This window comes from Brachycentrus maculatus, unplaced genomic scaffold, assembly GCF_059751285.1.
Source record: "Brachycentrus maculatus isolate JH-2025_06_01 unplaced genomic scaffold, ASM5975128v1 h1tg000482l, whole genome shotgun sequence".
Taxonomy (NCBI): domain Eukaryota; kingdom Metazoa; phylum Arthropoda; class Insecta; order Trichoptera; family Brachycentridae; genus Brachycentrus; species Brachycentrus maculatus.
Genome location: NW_028281229.1, coordinates 387,358 through 413,670, shown reverse-complemented (window position 1 = coordinate 413,670; position 26,313 = coordinate 387,358). Strand labels below are relative to the sequence as shown.

General features: G+C 31.4%; 1 protein-coding gene across 5 annotated transcripts in view; it reads right to left on the bottom strand.

Annotated features, from left to right (window-relative positions):
- Wnt2 (Wnt oncogene analog 2) overlaps positions 1-26,313 on the bottom strand; it is a 136,200-nt gene that overhangs the window by 82,926 nt on the left and 26,961 nt on the right. For all 5 annotated transcript variants that reach the window (XM_088272190.1, XM_088272189.1, XM_088272192.1 and 2 more), the window contains exon 3: positions 22,481-22,927. In XM_088272190.1, the coding sequence (XP_088128316.1) occupies positions 22,481-22,578 (98 nt within the window). In that variant the 5' untranslated portion in view covers positions 22,579-22,927. The remainder of the gene's footprint in view (positions 1-22,480; positions 22,928-26,313) is intronic.

The following is a 26,313-nucleotide window of genomic DNA, read 5'->3' as shown; positions in this document are numbered from 1 at the left end:
ACTCAAAAAACAAAGTCTTTTTATTTCTCAAAATAATATATCAATATTATCCACAAAGTTAATGCTTTCAATATTTAAAACATAAATTTTAGACGTTGAAGGATTTTTATCTTTATGGTGGTTGATAATGATGTGGATGTTGATGATGTTTGATATGATGAGATGAGACTGAAACTTTGCCTTCAGCCTCCACTTTCTTCCCTTCAGACTCAGCCGTTTGACGACGTTTTTCTTTGATATTAATTTTATCATCTATCATTATCATTTTTATATCATAATCTATATCTGTATAAGCCCCCTTGAGGTACTTTTTTACGAAAATGGCTTTATATAAATTATCCTAAATTATTATAAAATTTTATTTTACTTAATGTAAGCATCTATCAAGCTACGATACGATGCAGTGCCCTAAGCAATATTTGGATTAGGGTAAGAAGAAGAAGAATATTACGATAATAAAATAACGTTTTATAAAAGCATACAAAGCGAAGAAATGATACGACATTTGTGTCACCTACTTTCAAAATCCGCCAGATCCATGTATGTCGATTTTACAAAAAATGCAAAATTCTCCAGGTAACATTTATGTTTAAAAGATTTCTCTGTCTTATGAATAATATGAAATTGGTGAATTTTCCCATTCTTTTAAAGAAAATGATTCAGTATTAAAAAAAAAACACGGGAAACAAACCGATAATGACGTCATCTTAATTTTTACCTATCCCCGTTCTCTGATTGGCCAATATGGGTCAGAAAGTAGGTTCCGTGAATATAGCGGAATTTGAAACACAACGCTGTTTTTATGTATTTTTTACTAGAGTTTTCAAGTATACAAATATTTTAACAACAAAGCCCATAATTGGCATTCCGATGGAGTATTTATTTTAAAATCTTATAAAATTGGATCTGGCGGATTTTGAAAGTAGGCGACACATTTGTACATTTGAAAAAAAACTAGTAGTATTAGAAATCACTTTTGTGACAATATGACTCGAAGTACGGGAAAACGGAGAAGTTGCATTTCAAATATAAAACGAGAAGAATAAGTTGGCAGAAAGAATATTACGAGTTTTACATTGAGTCGTTCACGTCGCAAAAAACTGGGTCTTTAGTGGCTGGTCCATGGCATTCCTGAGAAACGAGAAATTATCTCCGCAACCGGTCTCCTGTCTCCTTAGTCCTTCTGCGCTCCTGGGATATATATGCTGATGAGAGATGTAAAGAATGGTTTGTTGTACTTAAAAGGATATGCGAGGGATACGCATCCTTGCAGTAGCATTGATTACGAATGCTAAATACCCAAATAAGTATCCTTAAAGCATGCCGTACTTTTAAACGGATTCTACCCTTTTTGAAATTCGTTTAAAATCTCCTTTAAAAGTAATTAAAATAATTTTAAATTCATTTATGGAAATATGAAATAAGTACTGATAAAACGTAATATTTTGAATATTAATTAACCATAAATTCCATTAATTGATTTGGCAGTCACATTGTGCTAATATTTATCATTCAAATCATATATCAAATCATATTGTATGTTTGTTTTTAATTTATTTCTTAAAATCTATTGTGATACGTGTTTCGATGCATGCTGTATCATTTTCAAACACCATATATGGAGCTTAGTTTAGATTATTTAAGAGTCGAGTTCTTGGAACGTTGTGGATTGCATCGAATACATAACACAATGTATTTTTAAATACGGTGGTAAAATTTTATTTTATTTTTTTAAAACAATTTTTTTTCCACTGACATCCGATTTGACTGTGGAGTGTAGTGATAAAAATAATATCGTTGATTTATCTGGTAAAGTCGCTTGGAGGTAATTTTTATCTGTTTTTAATTTTGTAACTTCTCTTGGTAAATACCACTATTTCTTAAAATCTTTTATGACTCGTGTTTCGATGCATCTTTTAAAACACCATATATGGTGTTTGAAAATGACACGGAATGCATCGAAATACGTGTCACGAGTGATTTGATTAAAAAGTGGTATTTACCAAATGAAATTTAAATAATAAATAATGATAAAAATAATTTTAGTTGATTCATGTAGCATGATTTTCGTAAAACACTACATTAAAATTGCTTCACTGGGATTAAATTAGAGAAAAGAAAATTACCAAAACGAATTAGCATACAAATATTTTTTAAGTTTTTTTTTTTTTAATATCATTATACTCTCACTGTTTCTAACTGCTGGTTGAAAAACATTTCATGCAATCGGTCCCACAACAGCGGAGACACGCAGAGACTTACCAAATTTAATTGGCCGGTTGCGGTAGCTGGTAAAATCACTTTACCCACAGCAGTTGTTGAAGCCGATCGAAGCGTGAGACGTCTGTCAGTTGATTACTTTGGAATGTACAGCTCTTTTGGATACTCTGGAGCCATACAGTGTATTGATTTACACATGAGTAGACAGAGTTTGTACTCTACTCTTTCGGAAGGCATCCATGAAATAGTGGAGTGATGTAACTGAATTAACAAATTAAAAAAAAAAACAATAGCAACATTTTGAGAGTGTCCAATAAATGTGTCCAACAAATACTTGTTCACAAAATCTGGATTATCTCCAATTACAGGAGTTATTTTTATATTATTTTTTGACATCTCATCTAAAATGAAGAAGAATATGGAAGATATAATAAAAGAATTTCCGCTCAATACAAGCTTATTTTCATCTCGCCAAGAGATGTCTCTAGTGAAGTTCTAGTGATTCAAGAATAATGTTTCAAAATGGGTTCATATATGTAGAACTTCCAAGAATTTGAGCAGCGTGGTTGTCAATAATGGGGAGAATTGGTGAATATTGGACGTAAGTAAAGTGATCACTTTAACCAGCCTATGACGGTCGTCAGCCCCGTAAATGCCCAGACTTCCATATTCTTCTTCAGCTTTTATGAGATGTCGAAAAATAATAATAAAAAAAACAGTCTAACTTCAACGTTTAACACTGATACTCATTGATGGATCCATGTTTCATCCATTGTCACATACCGTATAAAAAGATCCTTTTTATAGCAGTAAAACTGCTATAACTAATTCTCGACGCGTTGATGTTTTCGATCGAATGTGAGCAAAGATAGTACCCACATCGAAAAGAGCTTTCACGTGGACAAATGTTGATACAAAATGTTGATATTGCCTTTAACGTGTCACTTATCCCACACAATTCTAACATACGATCGCCCAAAACTATTTTGTTAACTTTTTTGTCATACTACGAACTTATTGTGTGATGGATTGTATAGTAGTAACTAATGGATAGTGATGTTTACATGCTTATTTTAAAGTAGATCTTTTATATATATTCCAAACCAGAATTCCATTAATCAGTCTACAATTTATTACTGTTAAAATACTAATTAATTTGGTCAAACGATGATAAACATCGTGACAAGTTGTTGGCACTTTAATGATTTTATGTGACTTGCCGGATTACTCTTGTTTATTGATTTAAAATGCTAAGTCGGACTTCTCTCGGATAATCAGTGGTCAAACATCTAGCCACCATTTCAGAAAAACCCACACAGTTATATGACAAGCTGACGAACACCTCTGTGTTATAAGAAATTTCATTTTTTGTTTGTACATTGATATACATACGTAGGAATATGAATTGAAATAAATCAATACTTAACAAAAAACGATAATTTATTTTAGGTTTGTGCAGTAATTATTTGCCTTGCTTACTAAGTAAAAGGCTTATACTCAGCTATTTAATTATTTTAAATTTTGGAAATGCAAGGATAAAAATGATTGTAGTAGCATTACTTATTAATATTTAATACCCAAAAGGGTATCCTAAAACATACCGTACTTTTTTCAAAGCTCGGTACGTTTTAGGATATAATATAAATATGTCCGCCTCCGTAGTGTAATGGTCAGCACGCTCGGCTACCGTTCTGGAGGTCCCGGGTTCGATTCCCAAGGGGGGTAAAATAAATATAAGTGATTTTTTCACTGTCATATTTATTCAATATTACCCTGGACTGGTACCTGAAGCGGAGGGCTGATCACCTTTCCTTTATGTGTAAAAACGATCAAGATAACACTGCGTTTATATAACACAGTACCCTATGCACCATTGGGTTGCGGATAAGGGTTTCTTTATTAATTATTTTTGTTAAAAATGTGTTGTGTCGGGTTGTGGTCCCGTGGTTAGTGTCACGGAATCTTGAGTCAGAGTTACTCGGTTCGAACCCACTCTACCACTTTTTAAAACATACTCGTATAATTTTATATAAAATTAAATAAATTACACGAATTATACGATGTAGTTTACGTAAAATTATACGAAAACTACAAATTTCGTTGTTTGGTGTAGCGGTCACTTTGTGGTAATATCTATCATTTTTTAATTTAAGTTTAACTTGGTAGATACCACTATTTCCTAAAATCTATTTTGACATATGTTTTCAATGTATTCCACATCATTTTCAAACTCTATGACGGTGTTTAGTGATATAGAATGCATCTAAACACGTGTCATAATACATTTTAAGAAATAGTGGTATTAACCAAGTAAAATATGATTATTTAAAACAATACTGTTTTTAATCATTTCCCTTAAAAAACCGAATAAAATGACTGTAAAACTAGTTAGTTTTAATGAAAATACTTTTTAATTCATTGGTCAATATTGTATGGTATGTTGTCGCATAAAATGCTTCTTTCTCGAGTAATGACGAGTCGTATGAAACATCACGTTGCGTAGAGCTTAAGAGGCGTAAAAGGCAAAACTCGTATTTTTACTACTGTTTTATGTATAAAAAGAACGGGTCGGAGTTGTAATTGATAATAAATCACAAAGTTATCCCACGATATATGAAACTCTCACGAAAGTTTGACGAAAGTATGTCGACAAAATAATGTCGTCCGATTATTTATACTATTGTTTTGTATAAATAAATTATTAAAAATATATTTCAATTTATTATAATATTTTTTATAACTTATATTTAAAGCATTAATTTAAGCATTTTCCGTTTTATAATTAAAATGTAACTTAGTTTTAAAATTAGTGATTTTAAAACAAAGTTACATTTTAATTATATTATTTTTTATTTGCGCATTTCAAACGCTGAACTTAAGTTACGTTTTATTTTTCCTCCAGTTTTTATTATTATTATTATTTTTCAATCGAAAATTCAATAATTTTTAATGTATATAAATAAAAATGTAGATATTCGTTTGTTTAAAATCTTAAGGCCATGTATTTGATAAATCGCAACTAAATTTTCTTCAAACCCAGGTAACATTTGACATAATTGATTTTTTTTAAACACTGTTTTTGTAGTGAATAAATAATTTTTTCTTCGAAATGAATACAATGGTTTTAAAAAGAGTTATTGAAAGGGAAGGAGTAAAATCAAAAAGGAAATATAAAAATATTTTTCTTTATACTCGTATATTCTAAAAAAAATTCAATTCCAATACTTATTCTATAAAATTGGGCGTTAAATGACGTCCGCCTCTCAGCGCAGCCGGACTTTTGTTCTGTTTTGATTCAATGCGGTCCCCTATGCACCATTTAAATCGAAAAATAGTCTCCAAGAAACAATTTATGATATATTACGAGATGGAATACGAAGGAACTCCATTTCTCACGACAATCAGAATGAAAAAAAAAAGTATTTTAAATAGCCGAAGGGTAGTTTAAAAGTGAACCCTTAGCATTAAATCACACAGCTTATTGTCTTGTTAATACACATTGACAGGTACACTGCCTTTTATCACAAGAATTCTTCCGAATCAACCCTTTTTAAGGGGGATGAATGGTCACCACTTAGGTACAATGTGCTACTCTTTAACCCTTTTTTATATATGGATCGAAGTCTTTATTTATTTATCTCGCTGTCAATTTCGACATTTTGGTATTAGTTTAAGTTATTTTATATTTAAAAAATAGATTGAAGAAATTTATTTGTCATATAGAGTAGAAAATATTAAGGTTTTTTTATTGATACAAAACATTTATAAATTAAGCATAAAAAATAGTCAAAAACGTCCCGATTAACTGCTAATGAATAAAGTTTGTTAAAAAAAAACTACTTCACCATCACGAAGTATTTGAAATACTTGATCACTTTTTTGAGATTGTTATTGTAAATACGACTAGTTTCATGTCTTAAATAATTTTCTAATCATATAATTTTATAAAAAGAACTAACCAACTAACTATCATACCGCAAGGGTAGCAGAGAAAATAGAACACCACACCGATCTGTCATTGCAAAAAATATTCTCTACTTCTACATGCATCTCCTAATACCCACTAATTACTCCGATTCCTGATTTAACCGCTTTCATTTTGATATACTTGATAATGCCAAGTTTTATCCTGTCTTCCTCTGCTCCTATTTTTAATTACAGTCACCTTTTAAACATGTTTTTCTGTTCTTTCCTTTGTTCCGCATGTCTAAACCATCTCAACAAATCTTTTTTATTGTATCTATAATGCTCATCTATGCCTTGTATACTTTCCTTATTTTACCATTCGAACATCTATTATATCTACAAAATTTTGCCGCACAATTGTCTGAGGGATCGCATTTTGACTGCATTTAGTCTAATTTCAATGTGTTTAATACATTAATTGACAATTGTTGATGAATGTGAAGGAAGCGAGGAGTGTGTGACAGGACAGAAGAGTGTGGCGTTCCATACTCTCTGCCTACCCCTGCGGTGAAATGGCGATAGTAGTAGTAGTAGAAATGATAAGAACAGTTTTTTTTCAAAGAGAAATATTTGTGTTTTTATAATTTACACAAATAATTTATTATTAGATTAAAACCAATATTTTTAGCTTTTCCACTTTTTTATTTGACCAGCGACCGGGTTTCGTCGTTACCGACATCATCAAACTGGTCCAGACGGACCAGTCTGATGATGTCGGTAACGACGAAACCCGGTCGCTGGTCAAATAAAAAAGTGGAAAAGCTAAAAATATTGGTTTTAATCTAATAATAAATTAAAAATGCAATTCCATCACGAAGTGTCAGTGGATAATATAAATTTACACAAATATTTCAATTTCATACTATTTCTTTGAGCCTAAGCGGTTCGTTATTAGAAATAGGTATCAAATTGTGTTAGAGTGGGTTCGAACCGAGAAACTCTGACTCAAGATTCCGTGACACTAACCACGGGACCACAACCCGACACAACACATTTTAAACAAAAATATCTATTCAAGTAATTAAGAGGGCATAAAAATACTTCGAAAGGGAATCAATTCGGCGTCCGAAATTTCTGAATTCCAGTTGGGTGTTTAAGACTTTGTTTTTATTATCGTTCAAGTTTGAATCTTTCCTTGAAACCCTTATCCGTCTGATCTACGAATGGGTAGTAAACACATCATCGCTGACAACCTGTTGAAAGTGAACATGGCGAGTTCTGATCGGTTGCCGTTATAACTTTATTTTATTGTTTCGTTAAACTTGCCCGACAGGAACGCGCTTCAACGGATTCGGAAATTTAAAAAATGACGTATGTTTCAAAACTTAAACAATCGGGTTTCAATATATAGGTACATGTTTAAGAGAAAGAATATATATATAGAATATATAGGTACATGTAAGAATATATAAGAATATATCGCTCACTCCTTTCAGGAACGTCATAAATAAAAAATCGACAATTTTAAGTTGTGCATACTTTCAGAATGCCCAAAAAATGTACTATATCCCAGCAAAAGTGGCATATTTTTAACTAAACATTTACCCGCTACAGGGCAGAAAGTGTTGTTTTTGTATTTTGAAGAAAAGGTATTGTTTAACTATTTTCTGAAATATACTTAATATTTTTCAAATGGAGAAAAAACCATCAGGTTTTACCTAAAAAGATCTGTTGCACAGTAAAAAGTTTAATAAGTGGCTTGATATTTATTTTTAATACATTTTATTTTATTTTTAAACTTTAAAAACGTTTTCCTGAAAAATCAAGTTTTTTGATTTATGACGTTCTTGAAAGGAGTGGGCGATATAGGTACATGTTTTAGAGTGAAGATTTTTTTTTGACATCTTAACATCATCTTGTGGAGCACAATTTATTGCAAGAACGCAGCTACGTTCAATCTAAGGATAATTTTACTCTCTACCAACAGTATGTAAAAAAAACGCTTTTAACCTTTACAGGAGTACAATAATTGATGTTCGACTTTCTCTGAGGAGTGGGTTCTTTTTACATGTATTTTTTTTTACAAAATCTACATGTAAAAAGATATATTTTTTTTAAAAAATGTATGTATTATGAAGATAGAAATTATGTATGTAAAAATATTAAAAACACAAAATAAATGAAAATTAATATGTCTGAGAATTTACGAGGCTTACCACCGTCAAAAACTGGTTTAAACGATCTCTTTACACACGTGTAACATTCACCAATTCTACCCATGATTGACAACCACACTGCTCAAATTCTTGGAACTTTGAATTATATAGATTAAACTCGAAACACATTTAAGTAGAGACATCTATAGTGAGATGAGGAAAGCTTTTATTAAGCAAAGACACTTTCATTTGTATGGGAAGTCTGAATCCTGGATTATATTCACATACTTACATACATACAAAAACGCTAGAAAACATCATTTTCATTTAAGCTTTTAATTTCATGTTATGTCAAATAAATATAAGTGATTTTTTCACTCTTATTTTTATTCAATACTACCCTGGATTGGTACCTGAAGCGGAAGGCTGATCACCTTTCCTTCATATGTTAACGATCAAAATAACACTGCATTTATATAATGCTGTGCCATATGCACCATTGGGGTGCGGATAAGGATTTGAATAATAAAGTAATACACTGTAAATCCCACCTCTTTTTTTCAAGGAATGTTTTTAGTGAAAATACTTTATTGGACTCATTTGCTTCTCCGGCGCAATATATCATTATTACGTTGGGTCCGACACGGAGCTCTTAGCACACCACTAGAGCAAATGGCTAGCGGCGTTCGGGTAAACAATTATAATTAAAAAGAAAGAATACAAACACTCCTTATTGACTGGGAAAACAAAACGAAAGGTAAACATAAATATCGTAACGGATAGCATCAATATTTTAACAAGCTTTTAAAATTGTGTGAACGCGTGAACAGTGTAAACAAATCTTCGTGATGCAATATCTCAAATTGAGATGAAGATCGGTTTTAATGTATGTATATATATATATATATATATATATATATATATATATATATATATATATATATATATATATATATATATATATATATATATATATATATATATATATGTATGTATATAGTTCACGTATTGCTAATTTACTCGAATATGTCGAAAGCTTGAAATATGAAAATTACTCCAACGCTGAGATAAGCACGAAACCTAAATTATATTGTCCACGCCTAAGTGGAGGACACGAGTACAATATACATATATAATATATATATATATATATATATATATATATATATATATATATATATATATATATATATGTATATATACATATATATATACATATATATATATATATATATATATATATATATATATATATATATATATATATATATATATATATATATATATATATATATATATATATATGTATATATAAATATATATATATATTTATTATATAAATATATATATATATATATATATATATATATATATATATATATATATATATATATATATATATATATATATATATATATATATATATATATATATATATATATATATATATATATATTTATATATATGTATATATTTATTTATATATATGTGTGTATTTATATATATATATATATATATATATATATATATATATATATATATATATATATATATATATATATATACGTATATATTTATTTATATATATGTGTGTATTTATATGTAATATATAATAACACATACATACGTATATGTACAATTCATATATTGCTTCATATGCGGGCTCCCGCCAGTAAGCTTTTTAATTAAGGTAAATAAAATTGGTACGGATCTTACACATGATATATTCAAAAGGGTCTCTGTTAAATCAGCTCTGATAAAGAGCAGAATATTGAGGGTTTTTTGCTTTGAAAGATTTTGTAATAGTTATTTGTAAAAGTTTTAAAGATAGCCCAAAATGATTAATTGGATTTAATTTTACATGTTTTTCACTATAAAATATTATGCTAAATGTAAAAGGAATATATGTTTAAGTGAAATAAATACATTGCAACTTATTTCACAAGCCGCCTCTGGATGGCCATAAGTGCGTGTAGAAAACAACCTACATATTAATAATAACACATCATGCAGAATCCAATATGTGAAGAAACAAATCATACATGTTGAGCACTTGTCAGAAGTGGGAAGTCCAAATGAAAAATTGCCCGTCGGTCCGCCCTTCTTAATATTATATTTCATCAATAATGTATTCTGTTTTTCGCAATTTAATCTACAAATGAAAGCGAAAGCTTGTATTTAAAAGTCTGTATTTAAGCTCGAAGGTGGGTTGATGCTTTTATTCATTACACACATAAACCGTTTTAGTGCTGATGTTTGCTAAAATTGCTGAAGATTTTTTTTAAACGGTATTTTTTAGATTTTATATATTAATATATAAAATAAAAAACGACTGAAAATGGCAGCCTTCAAAAGGAGCTGGGAGTGCGATTAGAACTCGCAGGGTCAGCATGTTACAGTATGAAGGCTGTCTGGAGATCGGATTTATACTGGGTGAAGACCAAATGCCGCCTATACAATGCCTGGATTGCTCCTGTTCTCTTATACGGCTGTGAAACATGGCATCTTACAAGGGCCCAGAGCAGCAGAAAATAGGTGTCTGCGGAGAATTTTAGGCGTGCGGTGGTTTGACTTTGTGAGGAATGAAGAGATAAGGCGTAGGACGCAGCAAATCTTGGTCACAACTGTCGTCAAGAAAAGGCGATTCAGTTGACTTGGCCATGTACTCCGCATGCTTCCTGAGAGCCTCAATCAAGCTTGCCTTTTTTTACAAAGCATCAGGTTCGCGCCGCCCAGAACGACCACTGCTGACAATTTGTCGGCAAATCTCGTCAGAACTTCGGGACGCGGATTTGACTTGGGAGGATGCAAGGGAGCTGGCAGCCGACAAAAAAGCCTGGAGACAGTTTGTGGACTCCATGTGCTTCACCTAGGGAGCGGATATGGTTTAGTAATAATATTAATATATACAAACCCACGACCAGGGAAATATTCGAGATCGAAGATGTTGTTAGGTTGGGAAGGAAACTAAGGAGACAATGCGCATGTGAGGAGAATGGAAAAATCCAGACTCCCCCACATCGCACTGTACGGCCAACCCAATTGTTGACAAGCCAAATAGATGGATCGATAGCTAGGAATCGACATTGCACGAGGTTAATCCCTCTTAAAAACAGGCCATAAGGCTACTCCAAGAAGAAGAAGAAGAAGATATTAAAAGCACTGTTTAACTTTGTGTTATGGTAATATTACACTCTCCTTTTCATACATCATCCAATTTGTGTAATACCACTTTAAGAAAAAAAAAACGAATTTATGACTATGGTTATGGTAAGGAATGTGTTGCATCCTTTGAATTAGGTGTGTACAAAATCAACAAAAATTTTCTCAAATATTTACCGTTTTTAGATTTTTATCTGGTTTTGATAAAAAATGCATCTTACTTCTCAAATAAAACAGAATTTTGTAGTAAAATGTAGTGTAGATTACAAAATACTGCAATTTAAGATAGAATTTCCATTCACAAAAATTTGTTAAGGTTATGTGTAATTGTCATTGAAAAAATGTTTTTGTCAATGACAGTTTTGACAGTAAAAAAAACTTTAAAAAAATGTTTTTCGCAGGTACTTTGTGGCACATTTTATAAACTTAATGAAAAAAAAACAACTTTGTTTTTAACCACTTTTTGATTGGTATACTTTTTCTCCAACCTTGTCATCAACAGGGTTTAACATGTACTAATTCTAGAACATTGAAATATTCATAGTTAGGTGAGTGGGCTAAAAACCTAACTTTATTCCTTTAAACCCTTCCTTTCACCTAACTATGAATATTTCAATGTTTTAGAATCAGTACATATTAAACCCTGATGATGACGAGGTTTTTGTCGAAACCTGTTGGAGAAAATGGGTACCAATAAAAAAGTGGTTAAAAACAAAGTTTTTATTTAATTTTATAAAGTTTTAAAAAAGTGGTCTTTAAAATACTAGTGTTTTATTTTTTTGTTGAAATCATCATGTTATTCCACAAAATTAACGGCAAATCAATATGTTATGTAAAATATGCTCACATGTATTTTAATATTGTCTCCAAGGTAAGAGATTCTTGCGGTGAGCAGTGAGGAGGTCACTGGAGTTCCCACGCGGTCGGCGGGATGGGTTTATGGCACTATCGTCCCATAGTAGGTAGATAATGCCCGTCACAGTATCTCGGTTACTGGGTGACGTTTTACGAGTGTGCATCAACTGGCCGAATCGGGCTAAAGTGCCAACATTCGCGAAATAACGCGTGCACAATGGGCTATATGAAGCGAGCTCCGTTGAAAACTGCAAGTGCTAAAAACGATAATCGATAAGTCGCGACTTGATTTTCTCTAAATCCAGGTAACATTTTACGTAGTTGATATTTGCTTAAAACACCGATTTCGCATTGAAAAAAATTAGTTTTTCTTCGACATAATTATATGGTTATGAAAAGAAAAGAGTTGTTGAATGATAAGGATTTAAAAAATAAATATAAAAATATTTTTTCCGTATATATATATTTATATTTTTTTAAATCTTTAAAAAAGTGTGACCGGGAGCAAACAGATACATGACATATTTTTCAAATGTGTTTTTTGTTTGTTTATGCGGTCTCCGCTCTACATTCGATCCCATATCGCTCACTCCAATGAGCTTCACTCACTTCACTGAAATTCACTTTGGAATGCCCGGAAAAGGTACTATATCCCAGCAAAAGCGGCGTATTTTTAACTTGATATTGACGCGCTACAGGACAAAAAGTGTTGTTTTTGCATTTTGAAGAAAAGGTATCGTTTAATTATTTTATTAAGTATCCTAAATATTTTTCAAATGGAGAAAAAAAAAATCAGGTTCTACCTAAAAAGATCTGTTGCACAGTAAAAAGTTCAACTAGTGGCTTCATATTTATTTTTAATGCATTGTGTTATATTTTTAAACTTTAAAAACGATCTCCTGAAAAATCATGATTTATGATATATGACGTTGTTGAAAGGAGTGAGCAATGTGTCATGATGGGTCACACACAAGTTTTATATATTTTAATTTTGTTTTCGATATTCATATCAGGGTTTTGCCATATAGAATTTTTCAGGCGTCCTGAGATGACCCATCACTTTACATGGTAGATCCGTTTAACCACACAGGCCCAGATATTTAAACTTTTCCACCTGTTCCACTAAAAATCCATCCACAGTCACGCAACATCTTACCGAGATCCAAGAGAACACCGTGGTCTTATTCTGTGTAGCTGATATAGTCATGTTGTATTTATATTATATATCAAAATAATTAATTGATTAATTTTGGCATTGGACCAAAGCCAAATATTCCTTGCAGGTTGAAAAATGAGCCTTTATCCATTCAATTTACAAAATACATTAATTTTCTTTAACCGACTGCCAACCTTAAACCTGAATTTGGTACGGCTATTGAATGTGATTAACGGATGTATAATTATACTTTATTTGGGGGTGGAGAACTTTGGGTGATGTAAAGGATAATATCCTCATTCTAACCCTTTTCATATTGTCCTTTTTTTACAAAAGATCTCCCTTTAGTGCAGGTAATTTTTTTGAACGATACCTTATTTATACAGATTTTTTCAAAGCCATTTAACAAGGAGTACGGTGAGTAGCGAATCATTTAATATATTAATAAATTAACTGAATCCACTTACGCGTTTTGTGGCTCAGTCAGATTAAATGGAAATGAAATCACACATTTTAATTATGCGTAATTTCACAATTCTTGTGAATTGATGAAAGAATTAAAAATTTCATTAATTAATTCGGCAGTCACTTTGTGGTAAAATCTATCCATTTTTAATGAATATTTTATGTAGTAAATACCACTATTTCTTTTACGAATTGGATTTAAATCCACTGTGACACGTGTTTCGATGCATTCCTTTGATGATGCGGAATGCATCGAAACACGTGTCAAAGTAGATTTTTAAGAAATAGTGGTATTTACTAAGTAAAACATTAATTAAAAAGGTATTAGAAATCTATGAAATTACAATGAAAATACATAGTTGAAAAAAGGAGCTGAGGACAGAAAAAAAACTTGGCATGATCAGATATATCCGATAGTTGAAAGCGGTAAGGTCAGAATTCAGAATAATCAGCGGGTATATATGAGGTGATGCATGAATGTGGAAGATGCGAAGAAAGTTTTCAAAGACAGAATGGTGTGGCAATCTATTCTTTTTGCCTACCCCTACGGGGAAGCGGCGTGATGGTTAGTTAGATAATTAGTTGTATCTAGAACAAACTGACAGAAAATAATACAATCTCCAGTAATGACATCAGAAATTTGATAAATTAACATTTTTTTACCACGTGACTATGTTCCGAATCGTGTTAAATATCAATCTATCTATATTTTATATTTTCTCTTAACGAGGCCTCATAAATCATAGTAAAAAATAAATAAATATTTGATTATGACAATTAAAAATAATGTATCTTGGTTCGCCTATAAATACTAATTATATGAAATATAAAACAACACGAGTATTGTAGGGCAATCAGTGCACAGACCTAGCGACTGTTTACTAAGGCTTTAGGGCCTAAAACGTAAGATTGATTGCATTCACATGAATGTGTTCACGTACCTATCTACTTATGGAACCCAAGTAATGCGTTAAATTAACCCATTGGCATACCAACCGCTAAGAATATTTTCCATTCGCATATCAGCCGCGGTTTAAGTCACACCTCAGTCCGTGGGTAGTTCATATTATTTTTTTATTTTAATATATTTAAACTGCATACATTTATTCAAACAAAATATAAAAATTGCAGTGACCCACCAAGCCACCTTGTGTGTCTTGTCGGTGGATTTATTTATTTAAACTTTATATAGAGAAAATAAATAAGCAAATTGGCGGGTTACTTGCTAAAATGAATATCTTCCAACAACCAAAAACAGACAAGTGATATTGGTCAAAACGTTTGATACCTTATATAGCTATTTGCAATCAGAGGGTAGATAGTACTAGAACATTAAAAAAACATATTATCACAAATTTAGGATAATAAGGCAGGTTAAGGAAAATGGATTTTAGGGAAGGAGGTAGAGGGAAAAACTAAGGGATGAGGTTTGATGGACAGTTGGGATTCTAATAATAGATCGTAATGCCTCAGACGTTTCTTAAAAGTTATCAAAGAAGGTGCGTTTTTATAAAGAAACTTTCGTGTGATATCTACAAATCAGAAAAAAGGTTTTAAAATGCATTATCTCTTACTATATTAATACAAATTTACTAACGGCAATTGACCATGCCCCTATAGAAATATAATTATCCTTTTTATGAAAATATCAACTAACATCAGTTAAAATTCAAAACTTTACATCCGTGTATTGTTTTACTGAGTTTTTTTTCCTGTAAATTTAAACATTTCAGATCTAGACACTCAAATAAATACAATAAATAGTGCGTAATAGTTATATGTACCATATTTATTGGTAAATACAGTAATAAATATAATTTTATGAGACTTAATAGAAAGTTTATTTTTTTAAACTCGGTTGAATTTGAACGCCTTTGACGCAAAGTTCGAGAGCGTTATGATTTTTGGGACTGATTTAAACCACAAAATTCAATATGTTTATTGCTTGCTACCTTTTTCTGAATTTAAATATTATTTCTATGTTTGTTCTCGTTTTATCAGGTGCAAAATATTAGCGAGTCATTGTTTGACAAACTATGTCACCTCCCCTCCGGGCTGGGCAACATTTTAGTTTCGGGGATACATTCAATTGGTATATTTGTGGAGGTCCTTTATAAATTATTTTAAGTAATCAGGAATTGTAGCATGTACAATTGTTTTGTCCGCCTCCGTAGTGTAATGGTCAGCGTGTTTAGCTACCGTTCTGGAGGTCCCGGGTTTGATTCCCAGTGGGGGTGAAAATAAATATTGGTGATTTAATATTACCCTGGACTGGTTCCTGAAGCGCAAGTTTGATCACCTTGCCTTCATGTGAGTAATGATCAAACTGCGTCAATTCGATGCAGTGCCCTATGCACCATTGGGTGTGGATAAGGGTTATAAGAAAGTAAGTAAAATTGTTACGTTCTGGTACAATTTAATGATTTCATATTGGTTTAACACAGGATTGGTTACATTTTGTCACAATTTTAATTAAGATTTCGATAGAATACAGTAAACCAAACAGATTTGTATTTAAAATATATTTTGTACATATTAAAAAAAAACTGATATGCGGATGGGTTAGATTGTTTTATTTAAAGTGTTTCAACTCGTAAGTTTGACATATGATGAATAACGCGACTGCCAGTAAATGGTCGAGCATTCGTACGCACATACGAGTTATTTAGAGCAGCGAGAACATAAATATTGTATTTAGTTACAGCACAAAATATGAAAAGAAAACGTTAACCACACATTAGATACGCATGTTGCCTTTTTTTCAACATGATAATTTTTAAAAATATTGATTTCACTTGGTAAATACCGTTATTTCTTAACCTCTAAGCTGCTCGATTTCGAGTGTCACTTCGTCCGTCCCGTACTGGATTATTTTACATTACAATATTTTTGACAAAAAAAAACATATTTTTGCCTATTTTTTGTAGTGAAACTTTCGGATATCCATCATAGATGTTCACAGTACACAATGCACTTTATGGTGTATTTACACAAAAATATTAACATTTACGGACTCGCGGCCTAAAGTATGGCGGCTGTATAGAAGACGCGGCTGTCGTATCTGCGGAGCACGAGCCGACCGGAAGTATTCACGATAAAGTTGACACTAAATTTAAAAAAAAATGATATTTTATGACAATAAATCAATAAGAACTAATTTATCCATGCCTCGAACCAAATTTATGTGCAAAAAATTATCCATAGGTGTTGATATAAGTACGTAAAGTTGAAAAACGACTATGTATGCAATCCGCAGTCAACGGTACTTCTATAAAAAACGACAATAGATGCGATCCGAAGCTTACGGGTTAAAAATCCATTGTGAAACGTGTTTCGATGGATTCAGCATCATTGTCAAATGCAGGATTACCGAAAGTAGATTGTTTTTATTTATTTTGGCATTCACATTCAAATTGTAAATATTAACGCTTGTTTTAAACCACTTTATTTATTTTAACGACTATTTTTGGTTTTAATATAAACATTGAAAAGTGAGGTAAAAATCAAATACCAAAAGTCGCGTACTGAATTGTTTATTTGACAGAATGCTCTTAAGACCAAGTATTTGTTAAATTGCAACTTTATTTTGTCTAAATCCAGGTAACATTTTACGCAAATGATTTTTTTTTCTAAAACATCGTTTTTGTGTTGCAAAAATAAGTTTTTATTCGAAATAATTTCAATAGGTTTTGAAAAGAAAACAGTTAATAAAAAGCAAGGATTTCTTGAATGTTCTCGCAGATACTTTGTGGCACATATTATAAAATAAAAATACTTTGTTTTTTGATCCACTCACATTTTTATTAACTACCAACTAGTTTTGGCAACAACCTGTTACCTCTTCAGGGTTTAATTTATGACTCATAAATGACTCATAAATTAAACCCTGAATAGGGCAACAGGTTGTGGCCGAAACTAGTTGGTTGTTAATAAAAATGTGAGTGGATCAAAAAACAAAGTATTTTTATTTTATAATATGTGCCACAAAGTATCTGCGAGAACATTCAAGAAATCCTTGCTTTTTATTAACTGTTTTCTTTTCAAAACCTATTGAAATTATTTCGAATAAAAACTTATTTTTGCAACACAAAAACGATGTTTTAGAAAAAAAAATCATTTGCGTAAAATGTTACCTGGATTTAGACAAAATAAAGTTGCAATTTAACAAATACTTGGTCTTAAGAGCATTCTGTCAAATAAACAATTCAGTACGCGACTTTTGGTATTTGATTTTTACCTCACTTTTCAATGTTTATATTAAAACCAAAAATAGTCGTTAAAATAAATAAAGTGGTTTAAAACAAGCGTTAATATTTACAATTTGAATGTGAATGCCAAAATAAATAAAAACAATCTACTTTCGGTAATCCTGCATTTGACAATGATGCTGAATCCATCGAAACACGTTTCACAATGGATTTTTAACCCGTAAGCTTCGGATCGCATCTATTGTCGTTTTTTATAGAAGTACCGTTGACTGCGGATTGCATACATAGTCGTTTTTCAACTTTACGTACTTATATCAACACCTATGGATAATTTTTTGCACATAAATTTGGTTCGAGGCATGGATAAATTAGTTCTTATTGATTTATTGTCATAAAATATCATTTTTTTTTAAATTTAGTGTCAACTTTATCGTGAATACTTCCGGTCGGCTCGTGCTCCGCAGATACGACAGCCGCGTCTTCTATACAGCCGCCATACTTTAGGCCGCGAGTCCGTAAATGTTAATATTTTTGTGTAAATACACCATAAAGTGCATTGTGTACTGTGAACATCTATGATGGATATCCGAAAGTTTCACTACAAAAAATAGGCAAAAATATGTTTTTTTTTGTCAAAAATATTGTAATGTAAAATAATCCAGTACGGGACGGACGAAGTGACACTCGAAATCGAGCAGCTTAGAGGTTAAGAAATAACGGTATTTACCAAGTGAAATCAATATTTTTAAAAATTATCATGTTGAAAAAAAGGCAACATGCGTATCTAATGTGTGGTTAACGTTTTCTTTTCATATTTTGTGCTGTAACTAAATACAATATTTATGTTCTCGCTGCTCTAAATAACTCGTATGTGCGTACGAATGCTCGACCATTTACTGGCAGTCGCGTTATTCATCATATGTCAAACTTACGAGTTGAAACACTTTAAATAAAACAATCTAACCCATCCGCATATCAGTTTTTTTTTAATATGTACAAAATATATTTTAAATACAAATCTGTTTGGTTTACTGTATTCTATCGAAATCTTAATTAAAATTGTGACAAAATGTAACCAATCCTGTGTTAAACCAATATGAAATCATTAAATTGTACCAGAACGTAACAATTTTACTTACTTTCTTATAACCCTTATCCACACCCAATGGTGCATAGGGCACTGCATCGAATTGACGCAGTTTGATCATTACTCACATGAAGGCAAGGTGATCAAACTTGCGCTTCAGGAACCAGTCCAGGGTAATATTAAATCACCAATATTTATTTTCACCCCCACTGGGAATCAAACCCGGGACCTCCAGAACGGTAGCTAAACACGCTGACCATTACACTACGGAGGCGGACAAAACAATTGTACATGCTACAATTCCTGATTACTTAAAATAATTTATAAAGGACCTCCACAAATATACCAATTGAATGTATCCCCGAAACTAAAATGTTGCCCAGCCCGGAGGGGAGGTGACATAGTTTGTCAAACAATGACTCGCTAATATTTTGCACCTGATAAAACGAGAACAAACATAGAAATAATATTTAAATTCAGAAAAAGGTAGCAAGCAATAAACATATTGAATTTTGTGGTTTAAATCAGTCCCAAAAATCATAACGCTCTCGAACTTTGCGTCAAAGGCGTTCAAATTCAACCGAGTTTAAAAAAATAAACTTTCTATTAAGTCTCATAAAATTATATTTATTACTGTATTTACCAATAAATATGGTACATATAACTATTACGCACTATTTATTGTATTTATTTGAGTGTCTAGATCTGAAATGTTTAAATTTACAGGAAAAAAAACTCAGTAAAACAATACACGGATGTAAAGTTTTGAATTTTAACTGATGTTAGTTGATATTTTCATAAAAAGGATAATTATATTTCTATAGGGGCATGGTCAATTGCCGTTAGTAAATTTGTATTAATATAGTAAGAGATAATGCATTTTAAAACCTTTTTTCTGATTTGTAGATATCACACGAAAGTTTCTTTATAAAAACGCACCTTCTTTGATAACTTTTAAGAAACGTCTGAGGCATTACGATCTATTATTAGAATCCCAACTGTCCATCAAACCTCATCCCTTAGTTTTTCCCTCTACCTCCTTCCCTAAAATCCATTTTCCTTAACCTGCCTTATTATCCTAAATTTGTGATAATATGTTTTTTTAATGTTCTAGTACTATCTACCCTCTGATTGCAAATAGCTATATAAGGTATCAAACGTTTTGACCAATATCACTTGTCTGTTTTTGGTTGTTGGAAGATATTCATTTTAGCAAGTAACCCGCCAATTTGCTTATTTATTTTCTCTATATAAAGTTTAAATAAATAAATCCACCGACAAGACACACAAGGTGGCTTGGTGGGTCACTGCAATTTTTATATTTTGTTTGAATAAATGTATGCAGTTTAAATATATTAAAATAAAAAAATAATATGAACTACCCACGGACTGAGGTGTGACTTAAACCGCGGCTGATATGCGAATGGAAAATATTCTTAGCGGTTGGTATGCCAATGGGTTAATTTAACGCATTACTTGGGTTCCATAAGTAGATAGGTACGTGAACACATTCATGTGAATGCAATCAATCTTACGTTTTAGGCCCTAAAGCCTTAGTAAACAGTCGCTAGGTCTGTGCACTGATTGCCCTACAATACTCGTGTTGTTTTATATTTCATATAATTAGTATTTATAGGCGAACCAAGATACATTATTTTTAATTGTCATAATCAAATATTTATTTATTTTTTACTATGATTTATGAGGCCTCGTTAAGAGAAAATATAAAATATAGATAGATTGATATTTAACACGATTCGGAACATAGTCACGTGGTAAAAAAATGTTAATTTATCAAATTTCTGATGTCATTACTGGAGATTGTATTATTTTCTGTCAGTTTGTTCTAGATACAACTAATTATCTAACTAACCATCACGCCGCTTCCCCGTAGGGGTAGGCAAAAAGAATAGATTGCCACACCATTCTGTCTTTGAAAACTTTCTTCGCATCTTCCACATTCATGCATCACCTCATATATACCCGCTGATTATTCTGAATTCTGACCTTACCGCTTTCAACTATCGGATATATCTGATCATGCCAAGTTTTTTTTCTGTCCTCAGCTCCTTTTTTCAACTATGTATTTTCATTGTAATTTCATAGATTTCTAATACCTTTTTAATTAATGTTTTACTTAGTAAATACCACTATTTCTTAAAAATCTACTTTGACACGTGTTTCGATGCATTCCGCATCATCAAAGGAATGCATCGAAACACGTGTCACAGTGGATTTAAATCCAATTCGTAAAAGAAATAGTGGTATTTACTACATAAAATATTCATTAAAAATGGATAGATTTTACCACAAAGTGACTGCCGAATTAATTAATGAAATTTTTAATTCTTTCATCAATTCACAAGAATTGTGAAATTACGCATAATTAAAATGTGTGATTTCATTTCCATTTAATCTGACTGAGCCACAAAACGCGTAAGTGGATTCAGTTAATTTATTAATATATTAAATGATTCGCTACTCACCGTACTCCTTGTTAAATGGCTTTGAAAAAATCTGTATAAATAAGGTATCGTTCAAAAAAATTACCTGCACTAAAGGGAGATCTTTTGTAAAAAAAGGACAATATGAAAAGGGTTAGAATGAGGATATTATCCTTTACATCACCCAAAGTTCTCCACCCCCAAATAAAGTATAATTATACATCCGTTAATCCGTTAAAAATACTTTGTTTTTTGATCCACTCACATTTTTATTAACTACCAACTAGTTTTGGCAACAACCTGTTACCTCTTCAGGGTTTAATTTATGACTCATAAATGACTCATAAATTAAACCCTGAATAGGGCAACAGGTTGTGGCCGAAACTAGTTGGTTGTTAATAAAAATGTGAGTGGATCAAAAAACAAAGTATTTTTATTTCTCAAAATAATAAACCAATATGATCCACAAAGTTAATGTTTTCAATATTCAAAACATTTTATTAACTTTTTAAAATTAAACAACTTTGTTTTAACTAAATTTTTTTATTATTGGTACACCTTAATCAACCGGTTTCGACAAGAACCTTGTCATCATCAGGGTTTATTAAATTCTAAAACATTTAAATACTCAAAGTTAATTACAAAAAGCAAGGAATTTAAAAATATATATATATATATAAGTATTGTAAAAAAAATATTCATTATATTTTTATTTAATCGAGCCTAAGGACACGTCGAGCCCTGAGCGCGGCTCTGCGCATTCTGATTTGAACGCTAGAGATCGGAGCCTTAACGTATTTAGTGTAATTTGTTCATCTCACCTAAATATATGTCCGAAGGTAGCGATGTGCAGTAGTGCCAGTAGCACAAGGCAGGGGGTTGGCCTCGCCCCCCTGCCGTACCACCCTCTCACCTCCATCCCGCATCACCCTTCGCCCTGGGCGGTGACATTCAGGATGACGGCACACCACTCGACGACCCTTCTACGGCCTAACGTTCAAATAATCCTGCACTCAAATTTTTAAAAATTCCCACAATAATATTGAACACTTAATTTATTTATGTCTCATAATTTTTGTCATTCACTTTCACAAGCTTTCACACGAAAATCTCTGTTGAGAAATCAAAGGTTATTTTTAAATTATATATGAAAATTTATCACTTTGGGAGTCTCGGGATTAAATCTTTCGCAGTTTTTTTTTAAATGAAAGTTATTTAATAGGCGTTGATTGAGTTTGTCCTTTTTACGTCAACTGGTATGTGATATTCTGAAACAAAAGGAAATAATTATTGTTTTTTTTTTATTTGTCCAAATATTTTTTACAACAATTGTATGAAGGTATTTTATCAAACTGCACTCACAAAAGAAACTAACATAAGAAACAATTTAGGGTTTTATGTATTAAGCCTGGTTTATTCCCTACACTATGTAAAAAGAACTCCACCGACAAGACATACAAGGTGGCTTGGTGGGTCTCTGTAAAAATATTGAATTTTTTTTTTTTTTAAATATATGTATACAGTAATGTAAAAAAAATCCTTTCTTTGCTGACTCCATGCTTCACTTCCATACATTAGGGTTGGTACCAGACTTCAATGTGCACTGCTAGTTTAGCGTTAGCTGCTGAGCTTAAAAAGTTAACAACGAAAGTTTTATGAGCTTATTCTTGTGTATCAGTTTAAATAACATGTACTCCCATATCTTTAGAAAGCAGACAAGGTAGTTCTGTTAATCGTAGTTACCATTTTGAACACGAATAATCAGATAACAGTTTGAAGATTACATTCTTAGTGGGGTTTAATGTCTAAATTACACTTAGCGTATCGGTCCGATCTACGTACGTCACAACATCCAAAATGTATGCTTCATCAACCCAGTTTACTTTTACTCATATATTAATGAACTACCGAACCTGATGCCTTGTAAAAGAGGCAAGCTTGATTAAGGCTCTCAGGAGGCATGCGGAGTACATGGCCAAGCCAACTGAATCGCCTTTTCTTGACGACAGTTGTGACCAAGATTTGCTGCGTCCTACGCCTCATCTCTTCATTCCTCACAAAGTCAAACCACCGCACGCCTAAGATTCTCCGCAAACACCTATTCTCAAAGCTTAGTACACGGCTGCTCTGGGCCCTTGTAAGGTGCCATGTTTCACAGCCGTATAAGAGAACAGGAGCAATGCAGGCATTGTATAATATATATATATATATATATATATATATATATATATAAATATATATTTATATATATATATATATATATATATATATATATATATATATATATATATATATATATATATATATATATATATATATATATATATATATATATATATATATATATATATATATATATATATATATATATATATATATATATATAAAAATATATATATATATATATATATATATATATATATATATATATATATATATATATATATATAAAAATATATATATATATATATATATATATATATATATATATATATATATATATATATATGAACCAATATCAAAGGCTGGACACACTATTTGAATTAATATCGACATTTGAACACATGAAAGTATTTGGGCGCACTCAAAATGTTGTAAATAAATTGACTGGTCAAATCATACAATGATTAAGGAAACACTTGTTTTTATACCACTTGAGTTTTATTAAAGACTACAAGTTTCGGAAGCTAAACTTCCATCGTCAGGTCTGAATAATAATAATAAAACCCTTATCCGCACGCCAATGGTGCATATGGCACTGCGTCATATAAACGCAGCGTAATCTTGATCGTTTACGCATGAAGGAAAGGTGATCAGCCCTCCGCTTCAGGTACCAGTCCAGGGTAATATTGAATAAATATAACAGTGAAAAAATCACTTATATTTATTTTACCCCCCTTGGGAATCGAACCCGGGACCTACAGAACTGTAGCAGAGCGTGCTGACCATTACACTACGGAGGCGGACAAAACTGAATAACAACATCAATAAAATATTATTTTTTATTCTAATTTCTTATCAGTGGGAACACAGACAAAAGGGGGGATGCTTTAGTCATTGTCATATTGTTAATTATGGATTTATTGTTATTTATATTTTTTATGATTTTCTGTTGGTACGAAATGTTACAGTAAAACTTTAATTAAAAATGTAAAGGTTTTACCACAAAGTGACTGCCGAATCAATTAATGAAATTGTTTATAAATATTTGTATCCGCCAATCAAAATTATTTTTATTCATAATGAATAAATACTAATAAGATAGATACTTACAACATTTTGAGTGTGTCCAAATACTTGTTCACAAAATCTGGATTATCTCCAATTACAGGAGTTATTTTCATATTATTTTTTGACATATCATGAAAGATGAAGAAGAATATGGAAGTCTGGGCATTTACGGGGCTGACGACCGTCATAGGCTGGTTTAAGTGATTACTTTACACACGTGTAACATTCACCAATTCTACCCATTATTGACAACCACACTACTCAAACTCTTGGAAGTTCTATATATATGAACCAATTTAGAAACCTTGTTCTTGAATCACTAGAACTTCACTAGAGACATCTATTGGTGAGATGTAAAGAAGCTTTTTATTAAGCAGAAACTCTTATATTAGTATGTGAGATCCGAATCCCGGATTATAATCACACACATGAATTAGAATTAGAATTGGTGAATGTTACACGTGTGTAAAGTGATCACTTAAACCAGCCTATGACGGTCGTAAGCCCCGTAAATGCCCAGACTTCCATATTCTTCTTCATCTTTGATGATATGTCAAAAAATAATGCGAAAATAACTCCTGTAATTGGAGATAATCCAGATTTTGTGAACAAGTATTTGGACACACTCAAAATGTTGTAAAAATGGATAGGTTTTACCACAAAGTGACTGCCGAATCAATTAATGAAATTATTTACAAGTATTTGTATCCGCCAATCATCCAGCAATAAGTATTCAAAATTTATAAATACTAATAAGATAGATACTTGACCACAATGAAATACGACGAATTATACAGATCTTTGCAATTTATATTACAATCTAATCACGCTTCATTTATTATTTCTTTATTTAATTAAATACTTTTTCAAGTCTGGTTTTATCTTCCAATTAACATACGTAGAGTCTATAAGTAACGCGATATGGCCAAATTACGAGAGAAAATCAATGTAAACATTGACGATTACATTTGAATTTTTATTCGCTTAATTTTTAAACAGGACTGTGTAACAAATTTAGATAATTTTGAAAATTCACAAATTAATGCCCAGTTTTCGATAAGTAGCAACTTAATTTTCTCTAAAACCATGTTACTTTTTGTGTAATGGATTTTTTCTTAAAACACTGTTTTCGTATTGAAAAAATAAGTTTTTATTTGAAATAATTATGTGATTGGAGACATTGAATGAAAAAAATATATAAAAACATTTCTACATATTTATGAATAGATAATTTATTCTAAAAAACAAAAAAATATTTACATTATTTAAAAAAAATCGGGTGTAGAAAGACGTGATACCACTTTGGCGGTCGGCCGTTGTTTGAATTCTGTGTATGTATTTCAAAATTACCTGTGTGTGCGTGTGTACGTGTGTGTGTGTCTGTGTGTGTGTTCATGTATTAATATATCTTCTAACCCTTATC